This window comes from Camelina sativa, chromosome 19, assembly GCF_000633955.1.
Source record: "Camelina sativa cultivar DH55 chromosome 19, Cs, whole genome shotgun sequence".
NCBI classification, from domain to species: domain Eukaryota; kingdom Viridiplantae; phylum Streptophyta; class Magnoliopsida; order Brassicales; family Brassicaceae; genus Camelina; species Camelina sativa.
Window position 1 is genome coordinate 7469909 of NC_025703.1, and position 25079 is coordinate 7494987.

General features: G+C 36.4%; 2 protein-coding genes across 2 annotated transcripts; both read right to left on the reverse strand.

Moving 5' to 3' along the window:
- LOC104765375 (WD repeat-containing protein 44-like) lies at positions 111–4010 on the reverse strand. The gene is made up of 7 exons (XM_010489070.1): positions 2048–4010; positions 1859–1949; positions 1606–1763; positions 1438–1489; positions 1259–1341; positions 1070–1163; positions 111–973 (listed from the first exon to the last, which is right to left on the reverse strand). The coding sequence occupies exons 1-7, from the start codon at positions 3656–3658 to the stop codon at positions 357–359; spliced, it is 2706 nt and encodes a 901-aa protein (XP_010487372.1). The 5' UTR covers positions 3659–4010; the 3' UTR covers positions 111–356.
- Positions 20045–21551, reverse strand: LOC104767529. Its single transcript, XM_019241191.1, has 3 exons — positions 20920–21551; positions 20629–20834; positions 20045–20526 (listed from the first exon to the last, which is right to left on the reverse strand). The coding sequence occupies exons 2-3, from the start codon at positions 20715–20717 to the stop codon at positions 20295–20297; spliced, it is 321 nt and encodes a 106-aa protein (XP_019096736.1). The 5' UTR covers positions 20718–20834; positions 20920–21551; the 3' UTR covers positions 20045–20294.

Here is a 25079-nt window from a genome sequence, read left to right on the forward strand (position 1 = left end):
ATAGTATCAAACTCAACAACCTAAGAGAGATGACTAATTTCACAACACAAACGACAACGTTTCGTAGTTTTATAAGGAACATAAATGGGCCGACTTGAGCTTTCACAGAGAGATGCAAAAGATTTTTCTTTTCCTCTGTTTCTATTTCCAAAATCAATAAACATATGTCTCTCTCTGTTCGTGTCTGTAACTCTCTATAATGATCAGTATAGTTTCTTTCCCTCTTTTTTTTTTTTTCTCCATTTTCCTGGAAACGAATCTGTAACACAAGAATAGAAAGAAGAAAAACAAAAAAAAAAAAAAGCTCGCTAAAAAAATCATACAATCCTCACTCGATTCACTCTGTACACTTTATATCAAATCCGAATGGGCAAACCAAAGTTCTGAAATGTTCGTATCTCTCCTCTGAGACCTGCAGTAACAATCACCATTCCCCAAGAAGCTGATACATTCCCTGAGTTTCCCCCAACCCCTCCATTTGACGATAAATCCGTACTCCGACGATTCCCACTTTTGTTCCTTGCAAACAACAGTTTCTCTTCAGGCCAAGTCGCTGACATTCTATCGAAAAAGTATCCGTTTGTTGCGCTCGATATGATCCCGTTTCGTGGACTGATTCCTCGGTCCAGAGTCCCAGGCTGTTCCACCAGTGTACGAGGATGGTTAGCTGTGGAGACATTGTCCAAATTATTGGTGTTCCCGTTGTTAAACCCGACGGCTCTGTTTTGGGTTCCCCAATTTTCTGTTGAGGCCATTCCGGGCCAAGAGATGGCTGCAGAGACGTCTTGGCTATGGAAATGCTCGTAAGAGTTTGTAACCGCCACGTTCTTGTTGTTATTATTACTCTTGCTTGGTCGAGAAGCAGGGGACTCGTACTTCCATATGTACACATGCGAGTCCTCACTCGCTGAAACTACGTATTTCCCATCTGCTGTGATTGAGGCAGAGATCTGGCTGCTTGTATTCCGAAACCCTGTCACATGAAATGAAAATAGAAAAGATCGATACTTTGGCTAGCGAATGACAAAGCTTGATATTTTTGAAAAAGGTGATTGTTTTGTTTGCTTACCTTTAAGTTTGTTAACTAGATCAGTTCCATCAACAACGCGGATCCGTGAATCGGAAGATGTGACAAGCACTTCAGATGAGCTCCCAGGCACAAACTAAGGTATTGAAATGAGACAAAGCAAGCAACTTTTAGAGCCATCAAGAACAACGCCTTCGGATTTTGCTCCTGAAGAAGTGATTTTTTCCTTACCTGGAAACCAGTTATCTTTTTTTGATGAGCTTTCTTCTTCTTGTTCTGTAAATTTATCTGGCTTTTCTGTTGCAGTTTGTTATCTGACAAAAAAAAGATAAATATCACTTAGTGTTAAAGCACAAGAAATAGCAGAAAGAAAAACGATATAAAATCTCAGCAAGAAACTTCATCACTACCTGATGCACTGTACATGCGACAGCTACCTTTGTATGAACCAACCAAAGCGCCCTTCAAATTCAAATAGAAATTCTTTAGAAAGATAGAAAAACTCTTTAAAGATGGTTCACGAGATGCGGTAAAACTGACTTTAGATAATAACTATTAACTAGGTAGATTTAGTGTACCTGGCCGTCTGGAGTGTAGCAGGCAGAAGTGACCATCTCATGAAGATCATACCAGTCAACAACTTGTCGATCTGGTATGCTCCAGACACGAACGTTTGCATCTAAGGATCCACTGATGAAGTATCTATCATCGACCGGATTAAATTGAATGCAAGTCACTGTTCCAACCAATAAGCAAAACACACACATTGTTAGTTTGACAAGTACCAAAAGACAGAAAAATAAAAAGCAGCTGGCGGAGAACCCTACTAACCGTAATCACTGTGCGAAAATACTTTCAAGCAAGTCTGACTGGACAAGTGCCACAAACGAACTGTCTTATCCATTGATGAAGAAAGCAAATGCTGAGGAAACAAGTAACAGAAAGCTTGTTTACTCTTAAATCTTCTCTACCAATCAATTTCTACCAAACAGTACCAAGAAAATAATCTGACTGACTAACCTGAGACTTGGACCAAGCAAGGTCAAGCACATCATCCACATGTCCCTGAAAGGAACAAAAGGGCTTTTCCGAAAGCCCGAAAAGAGAATCTGGTACATATATGTTGTCTAAACTCAATGATTTTCTGCTTAAAGAAGTTCTCCCTCTTCTCCTTGGTGACATAGTAGTTGGTTCTGGAGACCCATTATTAGCCAAAAGCAAAAGTTCCGGTCTATCAAGTAACAATTCACCCTTCTTCTCACCCTCAACGACTTGCCAAATATGAATGACACAGTCCTCACCAGCACTAGCAAGATATTTACCATCCAAACTGAACTTAATGCTCCAAATAGAACCGTTATGCGCTTGAATCTCCTGTGTCTTGTACAATGCCGTGAGCTCTTTAGATGACTTCCCATACTGTTTAACCCTAACTCTTTCCGGCCCGTGAAAAGAAGATTCCTGAGAATCATCCGTAGCAGAGCTCGACCTCCGACCACCTCTCTCTGAAGATGTATCTCTATCATCACTGCTTCGTCTCTCTTTGCTATGACCAGTCATGCTACTTGCAACACTCTTTATACTCTTAAACCAACTTCCTTTCTTCTTAGACTTGGATGCATTATCCTTATTACTATTCCCACTGTCTTCGTTTTCTTTAGACGTGTTCTTATCAGAATCCTCAACGTTCTGTCTTCTCATAAGCTCCTGAACAATGGGAGAATGTCCAACACACATCTCAAACTCCTCCATCGTCATTTGTGTTCCAGTTCCCACTTCCTTGACCTTCTTCCATGTACCGTCTTCTTGAATCTCATTCACCACAAACTCTTTTCCATTATCAAGATCCTTAATGGTACACGCTTCAACATTCTCATTCACAACACTCTCGCTCAATACACACTCAGAATCTCCATTTAACCGCAAGGAACCAGTTGAATTCTCACAAAGCATCGAGGAATCAGAACTACCTGATCCCAAACTGCAATTCACAAATGACGGACTGGTTCTACTGATCTCTGAATGTGAAAGATGATGAACAGAGAGATTAGAGACGGAACAAGAACAAGAATTGCCGTGAGACAAATATCGACGGTCACGATCGCCACATTGGCTAGTGGTAATGTCGGATTTTGATCTCACGATGCAAGAAGCACAACCGCCGACACTTTCAGGACACTCCACATGATCTCGGCGAGCCAACTGATTAAAAGAGATCGATCGGGAAATGTCTGAGGAGGCTCCCGTTTCTTTGGAGCCGGGTTTTAGCCGGGAGAGAACCGGGTCACGGCTGAGACCCATTTGGTTTAAAAGCTTGGAACGCCTCTCGGAGACAGAAGCAGGTTCAGAGATCCAAACATCGAACTTCGAAGCACCCATTGGAAACCGAGGAACAGGGAATGGGTATCTACGGCGGCGACCAACACCAACAACACCGTTGGATTCTTCTTCAGGGTCATGAGAAGCGGCGGAGGAGGAGATCCGAGGAGAGGATTCAGAATCGTAATCAGAGTTAGAAGCAGAGCAAGAGCAAGAAGAGGAAGAGGCTAAACGATCAAGAGACTCGTAAAAGCAATCGTTGTTGTTGTCTCCTCCTCCTCCTTCCTCTGCTTCCTCGTTGTGGTAGCTCATGGTTGTCGTAGTGTTGAAGCCAGCGAAGGCATTCCCATCGGAAAATTCCTTCGCCGGTGAATTTGATCAAACAGAGTAATCAAAAGTCCCAAACTTTTTTCAAGCAAATTCTTTAAAAAAATTTGTTTTTTTTTTTGTTGTTGTGTCTCTCTTCAAGTCAAAAAAAAAAAAAAAAATTGAAACTTTGAAAGTGGTTATGTGATTTGGGGGTTATGTAGTTAAGAATTTGGGAACTAAGCGTGTTTTGAAGAATTCGAAGAATCAGATTGTGGGTTTTCGGGAAGAAGTCAGATCCGATGAAGAGCAAAGAGAGAGAGAGATGAGTTGGGGAGAGGTTCGTAGAGATGTCTGTGTAGAANCCACCGTTGGATTCTTCTTCAGGGTCATGAGAAGCGGCGGAGGAAGAGATCCGAGGAGAGGATTCAGAATCGTAATCAGAGTTAGAAGCAGAGCAAGAGCAAGAAGAGGAAGATGCTAAACGATCAAGAGACTCGTAAAAGCAATCGTTGTTGTTGTNTTTTCGTTGTGGCCCTTTTTACATTTTGTAAGCGCTGAAACCAAAGTTTTCCATCCAGAAATTAGATTTTTAAAGATTTTTAAATATAATTAATTTTTTCATTCCGACAAAAGAGAAGGTATATAATAAAATATGATTTTAAATTTATTTTTTTATAATATGATATCTAAAATTGACAATAATGTATTTGCCATATGCTTTCTTTAGAGTCCATTAAAATTAATAAAGAAGGGCGTGTTTATGTAATAGAGAAGATATTGCATTATTCATTTGTTTTCCTTGATAAAATAAACTATCTTTTTGACAAAACAAAAGAAGCATATATTGTATATTCCATAACTCTTTTTCATAAAATACCGACACAAAAAATTTGGTGGTTTTCATTTCTGATAAATATTACTATAACTGATATATATAAAAATATCCTATAATATAAATTGATGCAGTTAAATTAAATTACAAACTAATTTTAGTTATAATTCATGAAAAAGGTTATTACTAAAAAATAATAATTGGATTAGTAAGAAAATTGTTATAAGGATTTTCATTAGTAAAATTAATTTTAATTAATAGTATTAGATAGATATACATGAAATAAAATTTGCCAAGGTTTAAAGATCCATCCTAATAACAAAAACACTACGACAAATTGGTGTGTACGGAAACAAAGAAAACAGTAGAAAGTTGTAACAAAATGTGAGGACTATATATTATCATCAAAACTTAAAACATCAATTAACCGATTTAACCATCCAACATATCAAATCACATAAAGGTTTTCTTGAAGATGATGATTAAACCAAAATCTATACATCTTTCGTTTCAAAGGCCCTACAGCCAAAAATAAAATGGAATAAGAACTACCATAAGTAAACCCCCAAAGCTCCATGTTAGTGATTATACGAGGTTTTATTTGGTTTCTAATATAACACTTTTTAAAAATTATAAAAAGAAAAAGAAGAAAAAAAAAAAACAAGATGGAGGGAAGAGAAATGGGCCTTAGAGGCCCACAAAGACTAAATGCGGAGGAAGAGGACAGCTAATCAGTAACAACAACACATGCCTTCCCTACTCTATTCTTTCCCGTCCCACCGTTATTTACATTACAACCCCGTTTCTTCTTCCTTCTCTCTCCGGGACCATCCTTTTACAGATTATAATGTTTATGCTATATTAAGAGTTGATTAAAACACTTGGCAAACACGTTAAACAAAACAAAACAAACATACATTTTGACAACTAATGATAATATATATACCGACCACTAGTATAAACATGTTCTATACACAAAGACATGAATATATCAAATCACGGGACTTATTATGGATTTAAGCTTTTGATGATTTGTTTGGTGTAAGACGCTTTTGTTGTTAATTCTATATATATATATCGATTCTACTGGTTTTGTTTTGTTTGTTTTGGGGCTGGTTGGATTGGATGAACATTGAATTAAAACTTCGCTCTCAAAACCTTTACTATCATTTACTCTCTATATATAGTCACACTATTTGTCTAATGGTTTCACTCGTATCTTGTTTCCATATATAAACATATCGATTGGTTTAAGTTATGTGGTTAACCTTGGATAATGGAGATGGTTGAGCTTGACATCTTAACTTTTGTTACCCAGGGTCGACCATGAATGTTATGTAACTGCAGAGATTTGATTCCTCCTGTCGTTTAACTCTATATATTGCTATATACGAACTCTTAATTATGTTCTTGAAATCATCAGTTTTTCGATTAATTACAATTCATGAGGTAATTGATAGTGCCAATCTCATTCTCATCAACATCAAATGATGTGTTTTTGTCAAATAAACACCAAATGGTTTCATGTTAGAAATTTTGATGTGAAACATGTGAATGTTTTTGTGTGATTTTCACAAGTTTATTTATGTTAATACACAGGAATTTTGCAATTATTTGCAATTTTGTTTGGTAGTAGACTCTAGAGTACACAGGAATATCTAAAATGAACGCAAGCAAATTAAAGGAAAAAATAAATAAAAATAAAGGGTGAAAATGTGGTTTACAATAAATTAAAAAGCTGATCTTCTATTTTTATATAAAAGTCTCTGAGTTCTCTTTTTGCAACATTATGTTTTTTCTTTCCCTTTTTTGCTGTGTTTGCAATTTTTTCTCTTGTTTTAACGCATTCATTTACAACAATGTTTCACGTTATTTAGTAACACCACACCTTCAATAAAATCAATACATGGACAAAGTGGATATAGGTATGTCAGAAAAAAAAAAATCGAAGCTTTAAGCGTGACATAACATTTCGGAGTTAAATGTAAGAGTATAAATGGTGTTGTTGGGTTAGTTCTGATGGAGTACGACATTGATCGCAACATATGACCGGAGTAAAAAGCAGACTAAATATTTTGTTTAATCTAGTGAACAAGTCTGCAATTTGGGCAAACTTAAAAACAATATATAGAGATGATAAGAATATATAATCTAGTGGTTATTACTTCTTAATTAGTGTTCTTGACAAAATAAAATGATAGAAACCTATATATCGCATGTAGTAGTGTGATTACCCTACATATGTTTTCGGAAGCCTTTTTAGCTAAACTCAAGGCTATATAATCTGTTTTATGGCATACTTAGTTATTGGTGCAAACGTTTGGACTTTGGAGTATTGCTAAAAGGATTTCGTGAAGATAGATAGTTAAGCCAAATATACTAATTAAAACAATATCTCAAACTTTGATTAATTGTTCAAGATATTAATTTAAACTATGACTAATTCACCCTACCATCCATTAAAATCTAGTTTAATGGATACTTTAAGTCAATCACAAGCACCGTTCTCTGCCATACAACACATAATGGAAACCTTATCATCAATTTTATATTACTTTTTGTTCTAAAGATCAGCAATGTATATACATTTGAATTTACTTAATTATCTTTTTTATTTCCATTGCTCACATGAGAAAAAGTTATAATAAACCAAAGAATATGAAATGAACAAAGCAACAAGAAAAGCGGAATGGTGAAGGAAAGAGTATTCAAAAATTTTTAGTTTGAATTACAATTTGGGGTTAAAGTGAAAAATTTCGTCGGGACAAAAGCTGAAAAATGGTCTGCGTTTATGTCATTTTTTGTTTTTATGAAAGCATATTAGAATAATTTTATAAGAAAAATGAGTAGATTCATAACTAAAAAGGTGAAAACAAAAATTGGAAATGCGTTAGAAAAAAGAACAGAAAAAAAAAAAGAAAGAGTATGTATGATAGGGTGTCTCCGTCGGCCGTTGAAGTTGTCAGTGTCTTCAGATCGGCCACGTCCCTCTCCTCTCCCCATTCTTCTCTCTTTTGTCTTTTCTTCTCTCTTATTTTTTTAATACAAAAACTTCGAAATTGTTTTTTTAATTCAAATGGTGATTACCATTTCGACTAACAAATTTGTCAAATTATCAAAAAAAAAAAAACCTAGGTTAACCTTTTTTGTTATATCCGAATACTTCTTCTCACACTTACTTTTTATCTCGAATAAACCTACTTTTTTTTGATAAAAATGTTAAATTCTATACCAAATTTTTCAAATTTTTTCTATACAACTTATTTAAGCGGAACATACTAGAAAAGTAAGCTAATACAACTAAAATAAAAACCAATGAGAGAGGAGGGTAGGGAAAGAAGTCGATCCCTTACTGAACAGTCCAGAGACAGTTGAGATGACAAAACAGTTGATGACGTATCAGAGAAGATCCTCGAGTTACGTTCACGCCAAATGATATAGCAGGATGCTTGCAAGATGAGCTTTAGGAGAGTAGCGTTCTGAGCTTGTTGTTGAAGTCTTGCACGAAGGATTCAGATTGAGATGGAAAGGAGATCCTGGGGAAGAGATGACCAGAATCTAGAAGCAAAAGCAGCCCATAGGGAAGCAGAGAAAGAACACTCTAAGAAGAGGTGAGAGTGAGTTTTAGTACCGGAGGTACAAAGAACACACTCAGCAGGAACATTGATCCCCCAGCTTCGTAGCCTATCCCTAGTGGGGAGTCTCTCGAGAATAGCAAGCCAGGTAATGAAGGAGTACCTAGGTATTGCTTCCTTGAACCAAACTGTCTTGAACCACGGTACCAAGGCAGAGTGAGATCGTAGTTGCTCCCAAGATTCCTTAGAAGAGAAGAATCTTGCAAACGAACCTGAGACACGGCACCAGAGATAAGTATCCTTGCCGTTGGAGTCATTTGGTGTTCTGATGGTAGTGAGTAGCTCCATAAAAGTTTGTTGTTGTAATGAGCGAGCAGGAGGCATCCACCATTCACCATTCCTTTGCGCATCTGAGACCACTGCGTTTTTCCTGATTCTTAGCTGTCTAGGTCCATTAATCCCCAGTGTCTCGATCAAAGGTGAGAGTACACACCAGTTATCATACCAAAACCTAGCCGTTCTCCCATTACCAAGCTCGCAGCGTAGGAAATCCTTTAGTAGAGGTTTAAGCCTAATCATACCACGAACCGTGCGAGAGAGTCTCTGAGAATCTTCCAATTCCCAGAAGCTTTTCCTGCAGAAAACATTGCACTTCAACCATGCGACCCACAGGGAGCCTGCATTAGAAAACATGTTCCATATAAGCTTGAGCTGGAAGACAACTTGATAATCCTCGAGCTTTCTAATGCCAAGACCACCCTCCTCTTTAGGGCGACACACATCTTTCCAAGCTACCCTGGCCCCTCGTGCTGAACCGACTTTGTTCTTCCAGAGAAAGCCAGCACAAAGAGAGTCAACTTGCTCATAGAACCCTTTTGGGAGATTAAAAACCGCACTCCAGAAGTTGACCATACCATAAATGACAGAGGAGATGAGCCTGATCTTACCCGCGAAGGATAGAAGCCTAACTGTCCACGAATGGAGTTTGGATTTGATCCTTTCAAGGAACGGTTGGAGGGTGGCAAGTGATATCCGAGCAGGATTCAACGGTAAGCCTAGATATCTGGTCGGGAAGGAACCAATAGAGATCCCCGATAAGGCACTAAGCACTCCCACCTCCACCTCGTTATAGCCTCCAAAGAAGATTTCGTATTTGGCAGGGTTCATATCAAGGCCACTGAAGAGCTTGAATTGGCGCATGACCTCCGCGACACCAGTCAGTGAGTGCCTAGAACCATCCGTGAAGACAAACAAGTCATTTGCAAAGAGAAGATGAGTAACCTGCGAAGATGAGCAGAGAGGGTGCAGGCAGATTCTTGTGCTTGCAGCCGCAGCTTCTAGTAGTCTAGAAAGGACCTCCATTATCATGATGAAGAGATATGGAGAGATGGGTTCCCCTTGTCTAATGCCCTTTTGCCCTGGAAAGAAGCCTGCAAGTTCTCCATTGATGGCTATAGAGAAACGAGGCGAGGAGATACATTCCTTGATCCAGGTGCAAAACAGAGGTGGAAAGTTCTGGGCTTCGAGCACTTTAATAACAAAGTCCCAACATACAGTGTCGAAAGCCTTCCTTATATCCACCTTGATCATGCAACTCTTGGGACATGATGGTTTGTGATCATCTCTGATCAGGTCTGATGCAAGCAGCACATTCTCTCCTAGGCTTCTTCCTTTGAGGAAAACCGCTTGATATGGACTGATGCACTCCAAAAGTATTGGTTTCATCCTATTTGCAATAATTTTGGATATGAGCTTGTAAATCAGGTTGCAACAGCTGATTGGCCTGAAATCCCCTAGATGACTTGCTTGAGGTACTTTTGAGATGAGGGCTAGGATTATGGTGTTAATGTCCCTTAGAAGGCGCCCATTTGGAAAGAATTCCTGTACCGCATCAACAACCTCCTTACCTACAATGTCCCAAGTGGCTCGAAAGAACTCAACCGAAAATCCATCAGGACCAGGACTCTTGTTTAGAGGCATTGCCTTAAGAACTGATTTGATTTCCTCCGTAGACACATGATTTACTAAAGACTGTCCTTGTGCGTCTGAGCAACGAAAAGGAATAAGCTCTTGAAGCATCTCCACTAATGCACCCGAAGTATGCATATCCGTTTGGCCCAAGATACCCTCAAAATAAGAAGCAGCAAAGGACTTAATCTCGTTGACATTCATAATTCGTCTATCTCCATCATACAAGAGATGATTGTGATTCCTAGCAGCTCGTTCCAGGACAAATTTGTGAAAAAAGGAGGTGTTTCGGTCTCCCAGGTTCAGCCAGATAACACACGATTTCTGTCTGAAGAATTTCTCCTCAGCATTAAGTAGAATCTGCCATTGAACTCTCTCCTGATGCTCCTCAGTAGCAGTTTGAGTATCCGGTGAGGAGAGAATAGTTCTCTGCAAATTAGCCACTTTTTCAGCTTGGCTTTTGACCCTCTGACTTATTCCACTAAAGTGGCGCTTATTCAGTTTTCAGAAAATCTTCTTGAGCTTCCTGAGAGATCTGACCAGTTTGAACTGAGACGTACCAAGGATAGAGGCAGGTAACCATTCCTGAGAGATGGGCTGGCGGAACTCCGGATGGTCAATGACATGGTGGAAGAACTTAAACGGCTTCCTAATAGAACACCTCATTGCAGGAACATGAAATAAGCAAGCCGCATGGTCCGATTGGTGAGGCGCCATAAAGTCAGCAAAAGATTATGGGTGCGAAGAAGCCCACGCTTGATTAATGAGTGCATGATCAATTCTCTTGGAGGTGGGATTGTCCTCTTGGTTGTTCCACCAAGTGAAGGGAAGTCCTTGAGCTTGAGCCTCGAAGAGCTCATAATCCTGCAGTGCCAAACTGAATTCGTCAATGCCAGTAGTATCAACGCCTTGGTGCAAGTGGTGAAAATGATGCTCAAGTCGAAGAATCTGGCTGTAGTCACCGACCACCGCCCAGGGGCAGCGACTAACTGGAGTATTATCATGGAGCTAAATCAACTCCTCCAATAGTGGCACACGATCCTCTGGCAGATTGTATCCGTAAACAAAAGAAACAGTTAAACTTAAACTTATAGAGGGAATATATATACCACATGTAACCAGCTGAGCAGAGGACTGGTACACTACTAAGGAGACAGAGGGGTCCTAACACACTACAATCCTCGCGGAGTTGTGGTAATCAAAATTTCCAAAATACTTCCAGCCTACTGGAATAGCTCTTGCAACTCTGCTTGCATTATTATATTGAATATGCGTTTCCAAGAACGCTCCAAGAACTGGCCTATAGATGGTGATCCATTCTTTTGTAAAGTCCTGACGCCTGGAACTATTCAGAACTCTTATATTCCACACAAAAAACATTGATGATGGGGATTAATGTGACATCGTGGTCTTACGACCACTGCTCCTGCGAGAAACCAGGATGAATGGAGCTTCGGTTTCATCTTCCAGAACCGCCTCCTGAGCTATCTTTTTGCCTTTGATAACGGGAATGGAACCTTCCGAAACCCCCACCTCCGCATCATTTGCATCAGCGACTAGAGTAGAGATGGCCGCAGGTACACTATAGCTCTCAGAGGCAAGCCACTCCAAAATTTGGTTGGTGGAGCTATGCTCTTCCTCCTTAGGTGCAAGAGTCTGCAGAGGGTTGTTTGTTTTGGATGGGACAAGCTCGCGAGGAGGCTTTGACTGCACAGTATCTGATCCTTCTTTGACCTTCCAGACCAAAAGAGAGTTCACTCGAGAGGAAGTCTTTGGTAATCTTTCCTTAGACCTTCCTTGCCGTGAGCGCCATCTGCTACGGGGTCTACTACGAGACCTAGTAATACGATTCATTAGAACAATTCACAGAGAGGGGCAAAAAGAGGTATCGAGCCCAAAGGCACAACAAACTGTACATTTAGGTGGGAGCCAGGGATAGGAGACGTCTATTTCCACTTCACGCCCATCAGAAAAGCCAGAGATTACCTTGGAGGGGAGCTCTTTCGTGAGATTAACCTTAACTAGTACCTTTGCAACTTCGAAATTTTCTTTTCTCTCAGTTTCCGGAGCTAGAGCTACAGGTTTGCCCACCGCTGTTGCAATGCGGCTAAGACTCTGACGATTAAACAAAAGGTAAGGGACTCCACGAAATTCAACTGAGATAGAGGTTGAGGTTATCAGGGGAGAATCCGGAGTAAATTTTGGAGACCGCGAAGAGACAAACATTGGAAAGCCAGCTATATTCCACACATTTCGACCCAGAAGGATAGCGCGGGTCCGAGGGTTGGGAACACGCAGGAGAAAAGCACCATATCCAATCTTGTGAACAAAAATACGAGGCCCGGAACAAGTCTAGAGAGCATTCACCACGCCTATGACTCGCCCCATCTCAGGAGGATTACCATGGAATTGAGCGAAGACAAAGTCCTTAAATTCCTCTCTAGCGGCGTATAGGTTGTCATCGGGGATGAGAACAAGGGGGGCACCAGAGATGTGCGTAGTTGGAGTGCCTACTTCTTCCAATTGATAAGAATCTCCAAACAAGGATGTCCATTTCTTATTTGTTCCAGCCGGAGCTACCTCCGAGGAGTTAGCCGGAGAGGGGGTTCCTTGAACGTTACCGTGAAAATCCGCAGGAGCGAGAGCAGGACCTGAATCCACTGTTGTTTCAGGTGCTTTTCCGTTGACTGGAGACGCTAAAATCACACGAGGAGAGGGTGCGTCTACAACAGGTACAGAAGTCGAGGCATCTTGGGGTCTCAGATCTGTTTCCAGAACTACCGAGAGAGGCGGAAGGACCGCAAGAGGAACATCCGCAGGGGAGACGATGGGCAAATCTCAGTCGGCGACGAACCCGTAGCAGAGGTACGAGAGGAAGCCAGCAAAGTCGAAGCGGAGGCAAAGCGAGCGAATTGGGATGTACCAGGGACTAGGGGTTGAGTTCCCCTCTTCTTTTTCTTCTTCGCCATCAGAAAATTCTCACCAACCGGCGAGAGGCCGGTGAATGGCGGTGATTAGGGTTAGGGAAATCTAATCGCCTTTTCTATCATCTCAGGAGAGAGGGGAGAGAAACCTACTTTTATAATACACTATTAAATTAAATGGTATTTTAGTGATTTATATATGATATCTGATCATTGTGATGGAAGAATGATACTTCAATATACTCTCCATGTACTTTTTATTAAGATCAGCATTTGACAAAGTAGTCATAATTGTTAGTTGATTATACGGACTCGTCTCTTAGTAGTTAGTAAAAGCATGGCAAAATCATAAGATAAGCAGTTCGTTATGTTAAAGCTGTTTTGTTTAAGGTTTAACTGAAATGGATTATGGATTATATAGAGCCATTTAAAAAAGAATGAGAATCAAACTAGGTTTCGCAGGCTAGGTTTGTTTTGTTTTCATAGCCTAGCAGGTTCAACTATTCACGTATAAATATGGAAAAACAAAAATATTGTACAGAAAACAGCACATATATGTACATCTTCTACAAGAAAAGGAAAAGACGAGCAAAGTCAAATATCTTATTACAATAGGTGTTTAGTTTTTTTTTTTCTCTTTTTCGAATGAATGAAATTACAACATTAAAGATACACAAAACCGTTAGCAATTAAATGGTCTAAATCATTCTCACCCACCAACGTCTAGTTAGGGCTCGTTGGCATAACTTTATTCGTTCATTTAATCATATATATTTAGCAATATATATACATCTTTTATATATCTCACGAAATTAACAAAATTTAGCATCTTACTTTAAACAAACTATACGTCTAAACTGATAAATAGAGAAACTATCAAATTGTATGTTACCATTTTTTAAGTGATAATATGTTTAGATGGGTTCTCGTTGTTAGTAGAAAACAGAGAAACTATATAAATAGAATAAGATAATTTTATAATCTTTCACATGTTAATGACAAGCTCAACATAGTTTATGTTTTGTACGGGTGATAAACAGTACTCACTGATAAGACATAAAATTTCAAGTGTGCCAATAATACTAAAGAATTTACGAAGTTGTGTTGATTCGTTACAAAATTAATTATAAAAAGATGTTATTCGGAAATGTTATCCAGAGATTGTCGAGGTCGCTATAACTACTTGTGGAAAAATTTAGCTATGCACACAAACCGTCGAGGTCACTTGTTAATTAGTCGTAAATCGTATTTATGAAATATCTAACAATAGGGAAAACAAATCTCGACCAATTGAAATAATCACACTTTATCTACTTTACTTATCTATATTTAAATTTCTGAGTTATCAAAATGTTACTTTATTTTTACGAAAAAATGTTATTTTGTGTAGATAATTCCCCTTTTGTATATTGTTTTCCTTGGGGGCTAGAGTAGAGTTTGACCATATATTTCTTTGTCGGGGCAACCCAAATCTTGCGATGCAAACACTTGAGAATTGAGATAGCTTTGTTTATCCTGTTTAGTTAGAAATAGACGCACACGTTTAACTTTTCGTATATAGACATATCATTTAATTTAGTTTACTTTTGTGATTTTGTTACACTTATACTAATAAAGAAGTTATAGAATATAGATCAAGTAACCAGAATTAAATTAACGTATGCTTTTGAAAATTGTTATCCTAATCTCAACAACTATATATTACGATAAGATAGAGTTGTATTCTTATCTCTTGTTTTGTCTATGATTACTCTCTCTACCCGTCAATTCAATCGAACAAGTTTCAACGTAAGCTTTTATATCACTTTTTAAAACAAAACTAGTGGTAATTCATTAAACTAATAAGTCAGGGTAGTGGTTCTTTTTTTTTTTAAAGTTGTCGTTGTTAAAGTTTAATTGGAGGTGACTACTCAAGTGCACCAGAAGACACTAAAGTCAATTTTTAATATGTTACATTGATTATAAAATTAAGAGTTAGTACGGATGAAATGTGACTTAAAAGAATCTGAGATCTAACAAAGGACAAACGGGTGTGAGCAATCATTAAGTTTTTCTCTCTGAAGATCCTCGTTCAATCTAAAACAATAAAGTAGGCTTACACACTCTCATAAATTATATCTATATGCCATGTGACACCTCTAAATTTTTTGATTTGTTTGTTTAGCTAATTATTAATATGCTATAAATAGTTAATGGACCACAGAAATATCTCGACTTCCCAAAGCAAAACCGACGGAATCTCACAATTCCGTCTTCTCCTCTTTCTCGCCTCTTTCTCTTCCCCACCCCACCCCTCTTATCTGTTCAATTACTGCTAGAAACTCTAGTTAATCTCACCTCCGTTTTCATGGTGTTTTGTTGACCGAGAACGGAGATATTAAATCAATATTTCGTTTGTAAAAAAGATTATGTTAACATCGTTAAAAATCGTAACAATGATATGTGGGAAATTGAAAAATCGTGATAGTTCATGTATTTTTTTATCACCTATAAAATAGTTTAAGTATTTTTCTGCCAACGTAAAAAAATTTCGTGTTTTTTTTGGCAAATATTAAATAAGTCATGTATTTTTTTTGGCATTTTTCCTTTTATTTGTTTCATCTTTCTAACTTAAAAATATGAGAAACACACTTTTCTATTTTTGATTATTATCATCTAATTTAAAAATATATAAATTATTTTCATATTTAATTTGTTTGTGACATGTGACATATTGTCATGTAATTTTCTTTTAAATTTATTTTGTGTTCTCTTTTTAATATTTTCTTACCTAATTATTTTATATATTTTATATTATATAATATTTTCTAATTTCAGTTAATCTTTCCAGTCCTTTGATGTTTATTTTCTTAAGCATATAATATTTATTTTTAATTAAACCTAAAATACAACATATTTAATTATATACATTAATTCATACTTTAAATATACACTTTAGTACTAATTGTAACAGAAATTACATAAATTGTGAATTGACTATTTGTTTTCTCTATTCACTTTCAGTTAATTACCCAAATAATTATAATTATAACTCCTNCTCGTTCAATCTAAAACAATAAAGTAGGCTTACACACTCTCATAAATTATATCTATATGCCATGTGACACCTCTAAATTTTTTGATTTGTTTGTTTAGCTAATTATTAATATGCTATAAATAGTTAATGGACCACAGAAATATCTCGACTTCCCAAAGCAAAACCGACGGAATCTCACAATTCCGTCTTCTCCTCTTTCTCGCCTCTTTCTCTTCCCCACCCCACCCCTCTTATCTGTTCAATTACTGCTAGAAACTCTAGTTAATCTCACCTCCGTTTTCATGGTGTTTTGTTGACCGAGAACGGAGATATTAAATCAATATTTCGTTTGTAAAAAAGATTATGTTAACATCGTTAAAAATCGTAACAATGATATGTGGGAAATTGAAAAATCGTGATAGTTCATGTATTTTTTTATCACCTATAAAATAGTTTAAGTATTTTTCTGCCAACGTAAAAAAATTTCGTGTTTTTTTTGGCAAATATTAAATAAGTCATGTATTTTTTTTGGCATTTTTCCTTTTATTTGTTTCATCTTTCTAACTTAAAAATATGAGAAACACACTTTTCTATTTTTGATTATTATCATCTAATTTAAAAATATATAAATTATTTTCATATTTAATTTGTTTGTGACATGTGACATATTGTCATGTAATTTTCTTTTAAATTTATTTTGTGTTCTCTTTTTAATATTTTCTTACCTAATTATTTTATATATTTTATATTATATAATATTTTCTAATTTCAGTTAATCTTTCCAGTCCTTTGATGTTTATTTTCTTAAGCATATAATATTTATTTTTAATTAAACCTAAAATACAACATATTTAATTATATACATTAATTCATACTTTAAATATACACTTTAGTACTAATTGTAACAGAAATTACATAAATTGTGAATTGACTATTTGTTTTCTCTATTCACTTTCAGTTAATTACCCAAATAATTATAATTATAACTCCTCTAATTTAATTTTTGAGAAATGTAACTTCCATCACTTCTTATCCTATAAATAATCATTCTCACATCCTCCTCCATCATATCTCAAATCTTAAATATTTTCTTTGTTTTTTTGTTTTTAATGTTCTTGCATTGGTTGAAAACTCAATAAAGATAATATTGTAAAAGTTTAATAATATATTTTACATTGTTCTCCATTTTATTTATTCTTGCTTTTATGTACTTCTTTCTTTACTTTAGATGTTAGATTATTTCTTAGACATTCATCTATATTTATTTGATTCTTAAAAATATGTAATGTTCTAACTTCTAAGGAAAGAAAATTTTGTAATATAATTATAAAATATCAAATCAATTTTTCTTAACTCCCTCTTTCCTCTGACAAAATTGTAATACATTTTTTTTAAGAATACTCATCATTATATTTAGTTTCTGATTAAACATATAATTACATAAAGATCATTAAGCTATATTTATTTAATTCAAATATGTACTTCAAGGATTTCTCTATATAAAAAACAATATAATATTTTATTTTCTATCTAGCTTTTACTACAAAGATGAAACAATTATAACTAAATCTAGCAATATAAATTAAAATGAAGGCAATATAAAAAAGAGATTTAAAAGTAAAATTAATTTTTGAGAATTGTACTTTAAAGTTTTGCTTGCACTTCATATGATTTTATAGAGAATAATTTTGTTTCTGTCATTTAATACTTTAGGTTATGTGTTCGCTTATATGAACAACTTAAATTAATATTTGAATATCATAGTTAATTTTCATTATATCATTTTTTTTAACCTCAAATCCTCCGAAAAACTAATGAAAATTATTATCAAAGTTAAATAATAGAAAAACAAAGAAAATCAAGAGATATATATGTGTGATTATATTTAAATTAGTTATATATTATGAATTTGTATTAATATTTTTTAAATGTAAATTTCCTAAAGACATTTAGATTTAGATTTTTTTTGCTTTTTATGATTATAAAATAAAATTAAATTACTTAACATAATTTATTATATATATAACAATCTGTGCATGGGTGGGATATAACCTAGTTTAAAATATACTATTATAAAAAGAAAGCAAAAATGCATTTTCCCACATGACAAACATACGTAATTAGTATGCGTGTAACGGGTGGATATATGCGTTTGTATAGTATGATTAGATGCGCATATGAATGTGAACGTGCATGCTTATTTAACAGCTTAAGTGTTACATTTGTACTGCCAACATGTATAAGGAGAAAAAGGAGTTTATTTTTATTTTTTAGTGAAAAGATGAAAAAAAATCAACTGGCCATTTGAAAAATATATAAAGAAATATGAAAATAATTGGTCTGTGTTTTGGTTTATATTATCGGATATAAAATTGTTAATACACATTCTGACAATAGTTTGAAAAAAGTGTTATATTTCCGTATCATAATGGAATATCATGTGCCATAATGAACGTATATGTTGGAGTATTATGCCTGCCATCAATTATTTCGTACTTCATAATTATACCATCCTAGTGCTTTGCTGCTAAATTTTTAATACTTAGCCTAAACGGGCCGATCATTCACCATATATAGACCGTAACGAAAATAAAATGCCCACCCCTTGCTTTATTATTTAGATAACAAAATAATATCAGTTACAAAAAAAATATTTTTTAATTCATATTTTTAATCTATTATTACAAATAAAAGATTAAAAATATGAATTAAAACGAATTAATAACAAACAAAAATATCATGGATTTTTTAAATAAAAAGCATAAATACATATTCAAACTAAATACATAATCTAACTAAAAAGATACGTGGCATGGCGAGAAAATTCGGTGGTTGCTTGGTGACGGTAACAACAAATCGTGAAGACACGACCAACATAAGAAACGATTATCTGCAATATTTCCTTTTTCACAAGAAAACTCTACACTCTCTTCCTCTCGATTTCATAGTTCGGTCCTTTTTGTAGGAATTTGAGATCATCAATCAATTAGGAATATTAAAACGAAATGAATTCAATGAGAAAACGCCAACTGAAATTAGTTTACAAAATAAAAGTTAACTGACAATGTTCGTTGATAGAATATTACATAGATTCATAGTTTCGATTCGAATGTTTTGTTTTAGAACATAATAGATTAGTACCGTGATATAGCATTGGTTGAATATTTGTTTTTACAAAAAAAAACTTAAATATTTTTTTATAGATTAAATTAAAATTTTGATTTTTTTATTATTAAACGGTATCATCATATGATTTTGATATTTTACATTTAACCCGTCCTTCGTTTTAAAAATATAAGTTTATAATTTATTTTATCATTTAACTAATTATAATTTAACAGGTAGATAATAATAAAATAAGTAATAAGATCTTTATCCGTTTGTGAGGAAATGATGTACATATTACTTTAAATTGTACTATTATAAATAATAACTTTAAGTTGTGATATATATTAAAATGGTAAAAAAAATTAATATTATAAACTAGAATTTTAAATTGTGATATTTATTAAAGAGAACTTGTTAGAAATATATTTTTTGAGATAAAATGTTATCTTTAATAAGTTCTAAGGTAAAAACTTATTATATAAATTTTATAAATAAAATGTTATATTAGCAAAAGTACATTCGTTTTAATAATATTAAAATACTATTAATATATATAATTACCTCTTAAATATATTACTGAGTTGTAGCCTTGGAGAGAGATCTATGAACATTCCAATGTTCTGTGATATTTGGTATTTTACTATTTTAACATGTTTATATGTACAACAACGAAAATGATATAAAGGACTTCCGCTTGCGGCCTGATATGGCCCCTATTCGTAGCCATCTGTTACTCTTACAAGTTGGGTTCCTGACAAGTGCTATGCGTCTTTGGAGATATATGAATCTTAAACAATTTTTTGATGTTAATAAATTGTTATTTATTCACTCGGTCCTTCTTTACTTTTGTTCATTTTCAGTTGAACCGGAACTATGATTTTTTTAAGAAAAAAAACAGACTAAACCGGAAAATATTCAGTGTGCTAATTAAAACCATTCTTCCTAAATCATGCAAACCCAAACCAATAAAACAGTGAATCACACAAATCATGTTTTCTACTCTTTTTTTTTTAGTATTCACACATTACAACAGAGGACATAACAATGTACGATCTCAGAATACCACAAGAAACAATCATATATAAGAGACAACATAAAATCTAAACATCCTAATGGATAAGTAGTAGCATTGGATGATACTACTAAACAAAACACAAAAGAAAAATCCCCAACCGTGGATGCTTTAACGTTTGCTTGCTGTAGAAGTTGACAGTTTTTAGTAGGAAGGGTTCTGGTAAGCATCTCTAGCACGAGAGTAGCAAACGTAGTAGAACTGAGAGACAATGGCGGTGAAGAGAGTGAAAGCAGCACCAGCAGCAAAAACTCCTCTCCTAATAACTTCACAGCTTGGTGGATTGTCAATGTTCCACATCTTTCTATACTGCGTGTGGTACGCGTTTCTGATTGATGCCGCAAGCAAACATACCTCAGCGATCAAGAAAAACACCCTGCGAAATCAAAGAAGCCAATACCGAGTTATAAGACTTAAGGGAAATGGTGGGGAAGAGTAATTGTAATGAGAGTTGGTAGTAAGTATATTGGTTAGTTACCAGCAAATGAGGAAGAGAAGAATGGCACAAGCTCTTGAACCACCAGGGTTAAGGGACTTTCCACAGCAGAAGCAACGACTAGCCACCATGATAAGGACTTGGCTTACAAAGAGAAGAACGAACGCACCAGCTCCATAGCTTGTAGCAATGTCTGTGCCATACACACAGTACTCATATTGCTTCTCCCTATCCGTTTCAACCTTGCCCTGTCCAAAAAACAATTACTACTTCAAGATTAACCGTATAAAAGAAAAAACACATGTAGCAGATGTTGCAGAGCCAAATACATACAAGATTTGGTTTGGATCAAAACATGTGACTTCATCTGTAGCTAATTTAGTTGTCCCAATGTGAAAAGTTCTGTAGAAAGCTCACAAGTCATGGGATGATGAACTAGTAGCTCATACATATAAGTTTTGGTATACTAGTAGCTCAAATGTGTAATTACAACAATGCAGTAGTAAGCTATAAGCTTACTAACAGCTACAAATTAAGCTCTCTGCAGAGAATTTATAAGTCATGAATCGAAATTATGCATTTGGATCCTTCAAAATACAAATGAAATCTGATACAATTTTGCAATTGAATGCTCCTTACTACTCGTAATACACCTTGCGGAACACATTTTTAAACAAGAAGCAAGAATGTGGTGAAACAGATCTGAGAATACTTCAAAAAATCAAATATCGCAGCGATGGAGAATTCGAATTATAGATTTCACTATACAAAGAGAGTGAAGCTTCCCTAAACACTAACTAGTCAAGAGCTTCCCCCACAGAATCATCACAGATACAGAATCAGCAACAAAAAAAACCAAAACCTATCAAGCAAAGGAGAAGAGAAGAAGAGAGTATGGGGGAAGGGGGTGAAGAAGCGAGCACAGCGGCTCTTTTAGGTAAAGAACATTGCTCTCTTATTTCCATGTAATAGGTTTGTTACATAGTTTGCCTTATAAACATTACAATGTTAGGATTTTACTCTTGACAACTCACTACTTATATCACATATCATATATGTCCAAACATTCAAATCTATTGCTGAGTGGTATACAATCCGTGCAGTCCTTTATTGCTTTCATTTTATTATCTCTGATTTCGTCTCTTTGTGCAGGTGTAGTTAGCCGTTGAGAGGAGGAAGACTTCTTCTGCGTATTGGGCCTGACTACACTGCTGGACATATTGAGCTTGTCTGCATTGTTGAACTTGGGCTTTTGCAATGCTGGACTATTGCTGGACCGAGGTAATGTACAGCCCATTGTCTCAGTCACTTCAGTCGTTGGTATCTCTTCGACTCCTTCATTCTCTGTTTTACTTATGTGAATCTGAGATTGGATTTGAGACAATTGTGCCGTGTTCTTGCCAGAGGAGATTGGAGCTGAGATCGGAGCAGTTGTTGATGCTACTCTGCTAATACTCCCCCGCAAACTCTGTGTGGGAGGAAGGACCACACCGAGTTTGTATCGCAGAGAGGTGAACGGTCCGACTGGAAGAGACTTCGTGAAAATGTCCGCGATTAGATCATGACCAGATATGTGCCTAACGATGACTGTTCCGAGAGCAACCTTTTCGCGAACGTAGTGGTAATGATTAGCAAAGTGTTTGCTTTTCTTGTGAAAGGCAGGATTAGCTGTGAGATACACAGCCGAGAGATAGTCGCAGTACAATTCCGGAGGCTGATATTGAGGAATTCCAAGTTCCTTGAGGATGTTACAGATCCATGAGATCTCTGCTGCAGCATCTGACATAGCCCGATATTCGGCTTCAGTGGAGCTTCGCGAAACAGAGTCTTGTTTCTGAGACGACCAGGAGATGAGATTAGTGCCAAGATAAGTGCAATATCCTCCTGTTGAACGACTTGTGTCTCCACAACCACCATAATCGTTGTCACTGTAAGCACGTAAAGAATTACTTGTGTTCTTGCGAAAGCTAATTCCCATTGTTATTGTGCCTTTGATGTAGCGGAGTATCCTCTTGAGAAGTTAGAAGTCACCAAAGGTTGGAGCATGCATCTTCTGACAAACAAAATTAACTACAAACTGGATATCTGGTCTGGTAAGTGTCAGATACTGAAGTTTTCCTGCTAAACTTCTAAAATATGTAGGATTTGTAAATGGCTCCTTATGTTTTGCTCTTGCTATTTCAAGCTGTTGTGGCAGAGGGGTTGGCTCAGGAGAACACTCACTCATAGCAGCTGCAACTAATAGGTCTTCTGCATATTTCTGCTGAGAGAGGAACAATCCGGATGAATGAAAATGTGCTTGAATTCCCAGAAAGTAGTGCATCTGTCCAAGGTCTTTCATGCGAAATTGAGTGTTGAGAGCTGTAAGGAACGTCGTCATTGCAGAGGAGCTATTTCCTGTGATAAGCATATCATCAACATATAGCAGAAGGATGATGATTGCTCCATCTCGTTTATACACAAAGAGAGAAGGATCTGGGATACTGCAGGTAAAACCAAACTCAAGTAAATATGTGCTGAATTTATCAAACCAAGCTCGAGGAGCTTGTTTTAATCCGTATAGAGATTTGTGTTGGAGACACACATGGTCTGGCTTGTCAGGGTCAACAAAGCCAGTTGGTTGCTTCATATACACCATTTCAGAAAGATCTTGACGGAGCAGTTGTTGGTGAAACGGTGTATATGAAGCAACCAACTGGCTTTGTTGACCCTGTCAAGCCAACAAAGGTCTTGACGGCAGCTTCTGCATCAGAAACTGAGATATCTTCAGTTGTCTCTTCATATACACAGGTCTTGACGAAGCAGTTGTTGGTGAAGAGACAACTGAAGATATCTCAGTTTCTGATGCAGAAGCGACAGAGGCTGAGGAGGGAGTAGAAACAATTTCTTCCTGAACCACAATAGCTTGATTGAGAGGTGTATGAGTGGAAGTCTCAGAGGAAGATCCATTAAGTGGAGGTGTAACAGAAGGAGTTGGAGCAGCAGATTCCGAAACTTGTGAGGAAGACTCAGTATCCGTCCTGACAGAAGAAGGAGAGTTGTTGCCTATAGAAGCAAGATCAAAGCCTGTCGTACACCCAGTACTTTCCTCCATTCTATCAGTGGACACATCTGAAGTCTGTCTTTGCGAAGCAGTTGTTGAAAGCGGAAGCGGTGGAAAGTCTTCTGGTGTAAAAAGAGGTTGGAGTAGTTGTTGACTTTCCTCACTTGGTGGATCTAACTCTTGTGTCTTGTTGGATTGTGTTTCAGGAAAACTCTTGTACCAAGCCTGGATGAGAGAGGTATACTGCTGATGACCACTGGTCGAAGTTGATGAGAATGGAAAGGTAGCTTCATCAAAGATTACATGCCTACTGATATAGACTCGACCCGTTGAAGGAAGTAAGCATCGATAACCTTTATACTTCTCATTATACCCAAGAAAAATGCACTTTAATGACCGTGGATCAAACTTTGTTGTGGCATAGTCACGGAGGGTGGGATAGCAAGCACAACCGAAAATCCTGAGAGCTGAATAGGTGGGAGTTTTTCCTGTCAAAGCTTCATAAGGACAGCGATTCTTGTCCAATACCGAGGTAGGTAGGAGATTGATCAAGAAGTTGGCAGTATAGAATGCTTCTACCCAATATTTTTGAGGTACTTTTCCTTGAAATAGCATAGATAATCCAATTTTAACAATGTGCCTATGCTTTCTTTCTACTAACCCATTTTGCTGTGGTGTATATGGACAAGAAATAAGCTGTTGAATCCTATGCTTCTGCAGGTGAGCTGTGAACTGGTTGCTTGTAAATTCACCACCACCATCACATTGAAAGGTACCAATCTTCTGTTGATACTGATTTTCAACAAGAGCTTGAAAGTTGTAAAACGTTTGTAGAAAATCAGATTTGAGCTTGAGAGGATATAACCAACAGAATCTGGAATAATTGTCAATAAAAATTATGTAGTATTTGAATCCTTGAACTGACATTATTGGTGAAGGACCCCAAAGATCACAATGAATTCTCTCCAGGGGTCTAGAAGCTACAAAAGTTGAAGGGGAAAAAGGTAATTTACTACTCTTCCCAAGTTGACAAGCTTCACAAATCGCCTTGGTACTTTTATTGTTGATGTTAATTGCTTTTATTGCAGAAAGATGTTGAAGAGCTTGCAAATGAGGATGCCCCAGTCTCTTATGCCATACTTCTTCACTCGCTTCTTGCTGTCTGAACGAGAAATAGACTTGATGAGCAGCTCCTCTATGTAAGTTCCCCAGCGTATAGAGTCCATTACTGTAATTTCCCTTTGTTAGCAACCCCCTTGTTGCCTTATCATAAATACGCACATCATCATCATCAAATTGAAACGTACAGGGATAATCATTGGTAAGCTTGGATACGGACAATAAAGACTTTGCAATACCAGGACAAACAAGAACATCATTAAGAGGTAAATTACCAGAGGTTGAAGGGAGACTTGTTGATCCGGTGTGAGTAATAGGTAGGAAGCTTCCA

Excerpts from the sequence above, each read along its gene's own strand:
- LOC104767529 (XM_019241191.1), bottom strand. The coding sequence starts at position 20,717 with ATGGTGGCTAGTCGTTGCTTCTGCTGTGGAAAGTCCCTTAACCCTGGT. Across the intron at positions 20,527-20,628 it reads CTTCTCTTCCTCATTTGCTG|GGTGTTTTTCTTGATCGCTG; the intron begins GTAACTAACCAA and ends TTGATTTCGCAG.
- LOC104765375 (XM_010489070.1), bottom strand. The coding sequence starts at position 3,658 with ATGAGCTACCACAACGAGGAAGCAGAGGAAGGAGGAGGAGGAGACAAC. Across the intron at positions 1,490-1,605 it reads GCTACACTCCAGACGGCCAG|GGCGCTTTGGTTGGTTCATA; the intron begins GTACACTAAATC and ends TTGAATTTGAAG. Across the intron at positions 1,164-1,258 it reads AAAAGATAACTGGTTTCCAG|TTTGTGCCTGGGAGCTCATC; the intron begins GTAAGGAAAAAA and ends TCAATACCTTAG.